This window comes from Lampetra fluviatilis, chromosome 5, assembly GCF_964198595.1.
Source record: "Lampetra fluviatilis chromosome 5, kcLamFluv1.1, whole genome shotgun sequence".
Taxonomy (NCBI): Eukaryota; Metazoa; Chordata; class Hyperoartia; order Petromyzontiformes; family Petromyzontidae; genus Lampetra; species Lampetra fluviatilis.
The window spans coordinates 9,161,689-9,173,126 of record NC_136279.1 but is presented as its reverse complement, the minus strand read 5'-3'; the positions used below and the strand labels follow the sequence as shown (position 1 = coordinate 9,173,126).

Here is an 11,438-nt window from a genome sequence, read left to right as displayed (position 1 = left end):
TAAAGCGACTTGAAGCATGTTTTATTTGTTTTTGGGGGGGGGCAGCTTATTTGTGATGGGGTCCCACTGCATAGAAATTGTGGGTGGGGGGTACTCGCTTTACGACGCGGTTGCAAAAAGATTGACAGGTGATTCGCTTTACGCCGCCGTCGTAAAAACAGGTTTTTTTGATTAGCTCTACGGCAAAGCCCGCGCGTGTTGCTCTGGGGGGGGGGGGGTTCCCCGGAAAAATGCGATGACGTCACTCACAACGGGTCCGACGTCACCAACAGAAACCCTCGCACCCCCTCCCCCGCGCATATTACGTCATCGGTCCCATTTGCCATAAATCAAAATGCGATGACGTCACTCAACGCGTCACGGTGGGTAATCTCGATCCGGGTGACGTTGTGTGGGTCGGTTGACGTCACTGACGCCGCAAGCCAAGATGACGTCATCTGCTCGACGTCGGTAAGGAATGGCATGTATGTAGCTCACCGGAGGAGCGGGGTCAGATCCCAATCGTTATGAAAATAAACGATAAGGGAAAATATCGTTAAATAAAAATATGTAAAAGCGGCCTTTTGGGCAATGGTGCTTATGCAGAAGGGCGGTAACGTTCAGTTGAGACGATGACGTAACATGATGCATGATGTCACAATGATCATCGGACCCTCTTACGATGACGTCACGCAACACTTAAAGCTTCCACACAAGTGGCTTATAAAATGACGGCATAAAAGCACAACTCGCTGTGAATACGAATAGAATGACATCATGGCACAACAGCAGGTCTGGAATCACATAAGATTGTCTGCCTCACCTCAAAGTGTAACGTCACTAAAGCAGGACTGTATAACATCCCATCCGATGACGCCACTAATTATGTCAATTTAACAGGATAAGCTCTTTCCCACTGGGGGATGCCATCTCATTATAAAGCAATGACGTCACACCTCAGATGATCGGTTTATTTTTTTCTCTGCAACTGCTCGATCCATAGCCTTGAATTTGAGAGGCCACACTGCCGATGAAGAACCAGTAAAATCGAACACCACTATAAAATTTTAATTGCGCACATGTGCAGGCCTCGTGTCAATCTACTGCTGAATGTCTTGCAGATCATGGGGATGACTTGGCCATGCCTCAACACTCCGCAGCATGGGTTTAAGGAGGGGAGTATGGAAGTGCAGCACAAAAATCTATTTCCTCCATTGCTGTTCATTAACCACATGCCTCTGCAGCAGCCGATCACACCTGCGTCATGCGTGGTGGTCACCCATCCAAGCACTATGCATGGTGAAACCTGCTTAACCCTCAAGACCTGATGAGTTTAGTGCATTCTAGGTCATTTCGTCACAGGCTCACGACTTTAGAATATCGATTCTGAAATCCGACTTTGTTGCTAAATCCAATCTCATTTCACGAATACGATGAAACAGACGCCTTCTGTTTATATACAACCCGCAATCTGCCAAGGCAGCACATTTTATTTTGATTTTTTTTAAACATACAAGGCAAAGTGTCTCCGTGCTCAAGTGAGGCATGAGGCAGCACTCATGTCCGCTGGCCGCTCCGAGCCATTGGTGGCAATTCCACGTTTCTATGACGAGGGCCACACCCCTCCATCGCGCACTTTTATCCGATTGTGGCTGACGGGGGCCCGTAGGTGTCGGTCGCTCCCCCCCCCCACGGTTGAGAGAGTCCAGTTTGTGAGGTCTGGGATGCCGAGGGAGGGCGGTCTTCACAGTAGCTGAAGAAGTTTCTCCTCCTTTGCTTTCCTCATGTGGTAGAGCTGCATTCACACACATGCGCACATACAAATATAATGAAACACATACTCGTGAACTCAAGCAGAGCCATAGAAGCACATCAGCGTGGACGCTATACCAACCATGAAAGGTTTCTCAAACTCCAAGTCATACAGCTTTACCTGAGCTTGCCCACCATCGTAATGGTTAAGGTTTATTTTTGGCACAGGCAAAACCCATTGGGCAATAAATAAAAATTTTCGATGGGGACCTGGTTACACCATAGCAGAGGTCGCAATCGGGTACCCGATACCCGTACCCTACCCAATACCCGGCTACCTGTACCCGGCCGGGTATCGGGTACGGGTACCCGTTTGCGACCCTGGTGCGGCCGGGTACGGGTAAAGAATCAAAATCCGTTTGCGACCTCTGCACCATAGAAACTTGGTTCCAGCAACAACAACAAAACATGACCAAAACAATGCAAAACAACTGTACATGGTCAAGTTCCTAACAATTGTGAGCGGATGATCAGGAACTCGGAAAGCAGGCGGCACACAGGGGAGACACAGGATATACAAGGAAGGACATCACGGCACCGTTCGTGACTCCATGAACGCGGGCAGGAAGTCTTCAAGACTGCAACTCCCATCCAGGAAGCGCTCGGCAGACGCCTCGGACTCTTCCTCCGCCTGGAGGGCGGCCACTTTGAGACGAGCCTCCAGTACACTCACTCCTAGGAGCTGAGATGCAGAGGCATAGAGACATTCATCACATCGATGCGAGCCTCCAGTGTACGCTCACTCCTAAAAGTTGAGATACAGAGACACATAGACATTCACATCGACATGAACTTCTAGTATACTCATTCCTAGGATACAGAGACACAGACGAGACATTTGGATTGAGAGGAGCCTCCAGTAGACTCATTCCTTGGAGCTGAGATGCAGGCACATTATAACACACAGACACAAGGACAAGGGAACACAGAGGCATGGGGACACATGCCACCAAGTGGGAAACACAGAGGCAGCAAGGGGTGTGTGTTGTGAGATGCCCCCACCTCACCTCATTCATCTCATGCTGTTTTTCAACCTTCTTGTCAAACGCTGACTTGAAGCGATTCAACTCCTCACACTGTCGGAGAAATCACTCAGTCACTCACCTTTCACATTCCATCACTCGTCATTGGCCAACATCAAAAATCATCGCCCATCAATGTTATCACAGCATTGAATCCAGTGTCCAGAGCCATGGGGTCCATTTTCCCCGGAGGGCCTCATAAAGGGCCAAAGGGATCCTAAAGAGACCTCATCTGGCTCCGGCACCTCCGATTAGCACAGTTGGCTACATATGTAGTGACATCGTGGGATGTCACTGTGTGATGCTGGCCCGAGAGAGGCACGGCGTGAGGTGTATTGACATCGCACATACCACTAGGATGTGGTTGCAGTACCGGCCCTAGAGGGGCTCGGTGAGCGCTGATCGATAGCGCTGGATCGCACCACGCTTGGCGTGCAGTGCCAGCCCCTACAGGATAGGGTGTGGGAGTGCCGGCTACTAAAGGCCGTGGCACTCTGGTTGACCCGAGAGGACACGTGACCGGTTAAGTCTACACAGGGGCCCCAAGTGGGGGCTAGGGGTGGTCACGTATCAGGGTCGAGATCCTGCTCGAGGATTCTGGAAGGTGGTCGTGGCCAAGGAGGGAGCCGGCCACGCCACAGAGGATATAAGCCGGTTCCCCCAGAGGGACCGGCGCTGTTGTTCATCCTGAAGAAACCTACGTTCTACGTTCTACATCCTGCAGAGTCTCCAACATGTGGACCTGGATCCAAGCTGTGGTCCGGTCCACCCTGACACGTGACCACTCATATAGAGTAACAACTTATTATATCACATGATCACATCACCACACATCAATGCTCAAATTTCACACACAGTACATGCATGTAGGTATGCATTGTGTGCATGTTAAGTGGTAGTGTGGTGGCAGTGGGTAGCACACTACACTATGAACTTGGCCATCCAAGCAAGATATCCTGGTCACTGATAACATTGGCGATATCTGAACAGATTCTGGGCCTCCTCTTTTTCGACTGAGAATTAATCAGTACCTGGTGCAGTGTGTAAACATCAACACTGAAAAGACAAAGGTAGCTGGGCCTAAGGCCGGCCAAGCTGCTCCCTAATGCCGGCATTCAAAAGCGCTCACTAACAGCGCTTGCTCCAACAGCTGTGTTTGCTGTGCTTCTGTATGTGTGCAAAAGCGCATGCACATGCCACACTCACCTTTTGCAGAAACTCATTGCGTCTGCAATCCAGCTGAGGTTTCATGGACAAGTTTTCATCTGGAATAGACACCCCCACCATCAAGCATTACAACCACCATCACCCCATCACTAATATCACCTACAATATATTTATCCCTTTGTCAATCTATTTCTAGGCGAAGGCCTCCTCATCCCATATCAGTCATGGGGGTTGTTTGTCTATATTTCAACACGGTAGTGCAGGTTGCTGAAATGGAAGGCCCAGGGAGAGTTCAGATATTACTTGCCGCTGATGTTAGCCGTGGCCGAGAATCGAACCCAGGTGGCCAGGTTCATAGCCCAGTCACGCTAAACACTCCACGCTATATATTATACATATTAACATCATCACCATCATGTCACAACAACCTTTACCAGTGTAGTACTGGGAGCGCATGTGGTATGTTGGGTGCAGTGCATATATTGTGATACCTGCAGGCAATGGGATGCCCTTGGATGAAGTGCATAAAGTGTGTGCCTGCATTGAGTGTGGTGTAGAAAATTTGGTGCGGGGCTTGCAACATGGTGTGCATATGGTGGGGTGAGGCTGGTACAGTGTGGTGCATATGGTGTGGTGCATATGGTGGGGTACACATGGTATAGTGCATGCGGTAAGAGCGGTGTACGTGGTGCAGTGCGGTGCGTGCGTGACGCCCCACGTGCCAGCGCCTCGTTTCTCGTCGCTTGTACCACCGTCTCCTCCCAAAACGTCGCGACGGCCGAGTGAGTGAGCACGAGCGCCCCGAGTCGCTCATCAGAGTCCGAGAGTGCTCGCAGCTCCGACAAGCTAAACACATGCGAACAATACGCAACTCACACAAGCGACACTGGACGCTAATACCTCGAGCTCTTCACATACAAGCCACGCTACGGACATGCACACCACAAAATCCACACGCACACACCACATGAACTCACCCACTCAATCACACACTGACCAATACACACTTTCACGCTCACTTGAACTTACCACCAGCAAACACACAATGGCACAAACCTACACATTCACTCACACCGACACGCAGGCTAACATAAACCACTCACCGATCCAACCACCCACTCACCTCATCTCCGCCACTTGTGCAAAAATGTCTGAACTTTCAACGCCCTTCTAGAAAGAGAAAGCATTGCATAGATGCATGCACACCACACACAGATGCAAACACAGACACGCAACTATTAATATTACATATTAGTATGAGTGTGTAGATGGACTGTGCTGTCGTGTGATGGGCATGTGCCTGTATGTCCATATGCACACATGTGGGTGTCAATGGCGTAGTGGTTAGTGAACTGCTATATAAAGCCAGAAATCTGGATTCAATTCCAAAGTCTTAATTGCACTGGTCCTGGGCTTCACCTTGGTGCTTTCAGCTGTAAATGAGTCGCTGATGCAGTCTTTAACATCAGCAGTGGGGAGACATGGCATAGTGTTCGCCACACCACCCCCTCATAGGGCATGCTGGTATTCTTAGATGCTCACTAAGAACTTTCCCCAACAATCTATGTAAGTTAAAGGATGATTCTTTGCCTTTGTATGTGCATATGAGAGCACACATCTGTACTTGTTCACTTGTGACTATATGTGTGCAGGTTTGTACGCGCCTGTGTGTGCACATGTGCGCAAATACCCTTGTGCACGCATGCTCACCTGTGTTCTCGTGTCCTTGCCCAAGGGGGTCGTGTCAGAGTGCGAGGTGACGGTAGGGTGAGAGGTCACGGCAGGGTGAGAGGTCACGGCAGGCGGAGCAAAGCCTATTGGCTGAGTAGAATAGGGAGCACGAGAGGCTCTGTGTGTGTGTCCGTGCATGCAGATGTATGTAAGCATTCACGTACATGAGTGTAGCGAGTGCAAATGTTTGTATGCATGTATGAGCATGCATGCGTGTACATGTAAATGAGTGTGTGTGCATGCATGCAGATATAGTATGCATGTACGTGTGTGCATGTGTGTACATTTTAATGTATGTGCATTTGAGTGTTAGCGTTCGTATGTGTGTGTGTGTGTGCGTGTGTGTGTGCGTGTGTGCATACAATGGAGAAGAGTGGGCAATAATAACAGTAACTTTAATTACAGTGATATTACCGTAACAATACTGCCATATCAATAATTAAAGGTTAGCATTCAAAACAATACAACTGTAATAATTAAGACCTGCCAACATAAGCTGTTATCGGTGTGCATGTGTGTACGCATGTGTGCGAGTGTAAGTGCGAGGGTGTTGAGTGTTGCGAGTGTTCCAATGAGTGTCATGAGATGGAATTCACACCCAAAACAAGGAGGGTTTGTCCTGAATTCCTCCAAGACGCTGACCACCGCTTTTCCCAGGTCAGACTGTATGACAAACTGCACGCGCACACACACACACGTGCAGACGATGTACACATATGTAATAACAGCTATAGTGGGTTCACGTGGGGGATTGGCTTGCCGGTCCTGCTTGTAGCCAATAAGGGTCGAGATAGGGAGCGTGGGGCCGGCGTGATCACGGCATGTCATCAGGGGTGATTGGCCCAGCCATTGGGGCCCCAGCTAATGGGGATCCGGATAAGAGGCGTGGTCCCGGGAGTGACAGGGAACCATCGAGAACGGTCGAGATTGCCCATGGAGGATTGGCTGGGGGGACCACGTGACGAAGGGATTAAGAGGGAGGAGAGAGGGATGATCTTCATGCACCTAGGTGGTTCCCCATGTATCGACTGCATATCCTTACACATCTCCCCATTTTTCTCTCATGTGTCTCCTCCATGTCCCTGTCTGTGTCCTTGTGTCCTTGTGTGTCCATGTCCTCACATCTCCCTATATCACCATGTATCTCCATGTTCTCATGTCTCTACATGTTGCTGTGGCCTTGTGTCCCTGTCATGTTCTCCCACGTACTTGTGTGTGTTTCCCAACATCTCCGTGTGCCTGCAGATGCTTCTGTCGCCAAGTGTCTCGAGGTGTGTACACGCGTGCCCCCGCATGTCCCCATGTCACCGCACATCACCGCACATCTCAGCATGTATCCCTGAGTCACCCTCCAACTCCATGTGTCTCCACGCATTCCTGCATGCCCCTGGTGTCCCTGCGTCTCCGCATATATCCCAGCATGCCCCTGCCTTTCCCCAGGTGTCCCCACATGTATCCACACACACGCACCCCATTGATGGCAGGGGAGCCGATGACCTGGCATTTCTCGTTGAGCCAAGGGTGACGAACATACGGCATAACGTGCACGACCGGGCGATCCTGGGGAAACTGTGGTGGGAGAAACCTGATGGCACACACACATGTACACAAAGATCCCCTCTATAGCATTACAGACTGCTCAGGCAAGTACTATTAGTGAGCACCTTGTTAGGCCAGGATAATGCACAAGGAGGTGGTGTGGCCAGTTGACCGAGGGGGGCCCAGGACCGGTTCTGATATCAATTGCCATTAATGTTAGATGTGGCTAGAAAGCAAACTCAGGTCACTGAGTTGGGAGTGCAGTTCATTAACCACTGCGCCACCACTCCCCACGACACTATAATTGCATACACATATCAACATACATCTACAATAAACACGAGATCATCACGATAGATTAATACAATTGTGCATGTGAGAATATATTATTTTGAATTTGTATGTTATTTTGCGTAATTAGTTCACATGACCCCTCCAGCCACCAGAGGCACAGCAACACACCACAATGTAAACACACCAAGTCAGAACACCGACATGAATCAGGCCTTAGGTTTGAATTCAGGCAACTGCCAGTGGTGAAACCGGTTCTCAAGTGTAATAATTTGATGATATTGGCCCCGTCACCAATGACTGTGATAGCCATCAACTGGCTACATCACCTCATCACATAACTGTAATCAACCTTTGCTTTGAATCGCCATACACCAGACGAAGAAGACCAATGGCCGCACACAAAAAAAACATCGAATTAAATTCGGCATTGCACATCATTTGACTAAATCCCAGCCCTGGGGGTTAAATGTTTGAGTTTGACTGTAATGCCATGCACATTAATGACTCTCTAAAGCAGGTCAGGTGGTAAAGTGCTGCTCCCTAATGTTTGGACCAGAGGTCACTTATGAGGGATCTTGGAAGTCGTCCTGCGATATTCGCTTCATGTACAATTCTCTAATCATAACGGGCTGCACTGGGCTGCGACAGATCCGAGTGGACTATGCATCTCATTATGTGATACCCAACAGCACAACCAGGAGAAAACTAGCAAAAATGTTTTTTAATAGTAAAAAAAAAATCAATTGCATCTTGAATGGAATTGTGACCCCAATCAGTGACCCCGAAATAAGACAATTCGTCGAATTGCAAGGGACGCAAATCATTACATGGCTAATGAATGCATACTTTTGTGGTGACGCACAGGTGCATACATGTGATGTGTCCAGGTGTATACACACGCGCATCTCACGCACGTACACGTTGATGGTGAGTGTCTGGTTGTCGATGACTGCTGGCACGTTATACACAATGTCCTTCTGCACCTCCACCGTCCTACACAACAACCGAACAACCAAAACAGCCATCACTGCAACATCCAGACCTCCACTGTGCAACCAGCACACCAGATGTAATTTACCATTCGTTATTGACACTAAGTAAAATGTATTTTTAAGAGGTAAGTGAAAATTACCCTCAAGAAATCAATAATATTGCAAAATACTCTACGATCTTTAACGCTAACTTATGGGGAATGCATAAACTTGAGCCTTACTTTTTAACCGCAATGTTACTTCAAACTACTATACAAATACTGTCTTAAAATTAAAAAAATTGTTAAAAGGGTGAAAGAAAAAACCCCCAAGTTTCTCCAAGAGAATATTTAAAAAAGTTTTATTTCAACAATTGGCTTGCATAAAGAGAAATGGACTTGCATAATGTACATGCATAATGTACGTTGATTACCATATAAATAACCCAACCGTAAATGGATACCCATTGTCATTTATACGCATTCATTAATCACCCCCCAAATCGCTCAAGAAGTGCTCACAAGTGATGCCATCACATCTTCCCCTCTATTTACGGAACGAAACAGAGGATTTCTCCACAAATATGGTTGTCGCCTGATGAAGCTAGTTGTAATTACTGGCGAAACGTCGTACTCAGATTGTAAATGTTGTGGCTTTGCTCTCCAACACACCGGTGAGCTGTACTAGTTACCGAATTGGCATGTTCTGTTTACGTGACAAACTTTACTAAATGGCTGTGTTGGTTGGTGGCGGGTTTAACAACACATTTATATTTTAATTAACAATGTAACAGTATCACCACCTTCATTATGACCACCAACAACACCTTCACCATAAACACACCACAAACACCACCACTAAAAACCACAAAATCCACATCAACACCGCTAACCACCCTGTGGTCAGACGCCTCGTCACACCATGACCAAGTGTGTATCCTAGGTTTCTGTCCATTGATGTCTCCGCCTCCTTGAGTCTCCATTTCCCTCTTTATCTCATATCCTCTGTGTCCCCCTTTCCCCCTTTTCGAACTGCCCATGTGTTCCTCTGCCTACCAGGGTCGCTATCTCATGTTCACCCCGTCGCCGTGTCTCGCCGTGTGTCCCATTCTCCCCATCACCGTGTCTCCCAATGTCTCTCTGCACCCCAATAAAACCTGTGTAAACACCCTTGTCACTCTCTCCGCTTCCCAGTGCCTCTCTGTACGGATTTCCTCCTGTCCCATGACCCCGTGCATCTCTTTCGTCTCGATGCTCCCGACCCCATCATCTCCGTCTTGTCTCTCTTTGCCTCCCCTTGTCCACTCGTGCCACCCCCCACCCCTTGCCTGTTGCCAGAGGCCTCTGAGTCTCTGTCTCCCCATTCCCCCGTGCCAACCCCGGTGTCTCCCATGTGTCTCCCCCTTTGTGCCCGTGTCGCCACACCCCTGGATGGCTGCTTGCAGCGACTGGATCTGCAACTGTCGGTGCGACTGGAGAACAGAAGGCGCCGCCGGAGGCTCCTGGCGTCGTGCCCACCAGCTCATGGCGCTGGGTAACCCAGAGGGTAACCTAGTGACAACACGGGTAAGTTGGTAACACGGCTGATAATCTGGTAACACACAAGCTAACGTGATAGCAATACGGGTAACTTGGTTACATAGCTGGTAACCCAAATGACTTGGTGACACGTCTGACAACATAATTATACATCGGGTAAACTGGTAACACTATAACTTGATAACACAGCTGGCAACAAGGTTACATGTTAATCCGGTAACTTGGTTACACAGATGGTGTCCTGGTAACGCATCGAGTAACCTGGTAACACAATGGCTAACTTGGTAACAAATAGGGCAACTTGGTAACACAAGAGGGTAACTAGATAACCCACCGATGAAACCTGGTAACTGGGAGATTAACCTCGAAGATAAATGGTGATCGATGCGGGTAATTGAGGGTAACTGGGTAAACGTGGGTAGCCGGATTACGCTGCGGATAACCGGGTAAAGTCGGATAACTTAGAGTGGCCGAGTAACAGGGAGGGTAACTTGTGGGTTAACTGTGCAACACTGCGGATTAGACAAAATTAAGTCGCACAGTGAGTAGTCGTGAGCGCAAATGGATACGAGGCGAGTAACAATTGATTAACTGGGTAACCGCAGTCACCGGGTAACTCGGCCGGATAATCAGCGGGGTAACCATGGCGACAGGGTGGGTACCAGGATGGGGTAACCGGGTAACACGCCGGTCGTGTGGTGTAAAAGATGACGTTACCCCGCCTCACGCAGGCAACTTTGTTCGCGAGACGCGGGTACCGTGGTCCCTGGCGGCGGTCACCCCGGTAGCGCGGTGGTGGGAACTGGGTAACGTTACCCGGGTAACCCCGGTAACGCGGTGGTGGAAACTGGGTAACGTTACCCGGGTAACGCCGGTAACGCGGATAAAGCCCCTCGGCCTCCAAAGGTATCATCCACGGTCTCTTCCGGGTCGTGGCCGCGTCACGTGATACAGCCCCGCCCCCAGCCCGCGCCATGTAGTTAAATAAATAATGGCGCCATCCCGTTTCGTGTCACGTGACGCGGCGTGGGAGCACGTGCGCGCGCGTGAGGGCCCGTCGCGATATGGCGATACGACGATATCCACGATCCACGATAATTGGTGATATAAGAGCCGCGACGAACGGTGTGAAATCCACGATGCTCATATCGTACGATGCAAGACCCACGATAATCGGATTGTACGATATGGGATCCACGATAAACTTATCGTGAACATAAAATCCACGCTAATCGCACGAATTAAGACGGACAATCGCACCGTCTGTTCTTGCGAGATATCGTAATATATTGATTATCGTTGATCTTTTCATTTTATTTCATATTTAATTTCCCGAAACACATCTAAAATAACAAACTCCTTAATTAAAGGTCTAAACGAACACT

The 11,438-nt window shown here is 48.9% G+C and overlaps 1 protein-coding gene across 1 annotated transcript; it reads right to left on the bottom strand.

Moving 5' to 3' along the window:
- Positions 1 to 1,340: 1,340 nt before the first annotated feature.
- Positions 1,341 to 11,200, bottom strand: LOC144932517 (vacuolar protein sorting-associated protein 37A-like). The gene is given in 14 exon segments (XM_078856682.1): positions 1,341 to 1,774; positions 2,330 to 2,473; positions 2,799 to 2,867; positions 4,020 to 4,078; positions 4,699 to 4,826; positions 5,104 to 5,150; positions 5,691 to 5,829; positions 6,310 to 6,386; positions 7,182 to 7,296; positions 8,463 to 8,537; positions 9,940 to 10,065; positions 10,740 to 11,010; positions 11,013 to 11,148; positions 11,150 to 11,200. Coding segments are annotated over 14 exon segments (1,488 nt in total). The 3' UTR covers positions 1,341 to 1,723.
- Between the last annotated feature and the right edge of the window lie 238 nt (positions 11,201 to 11,438).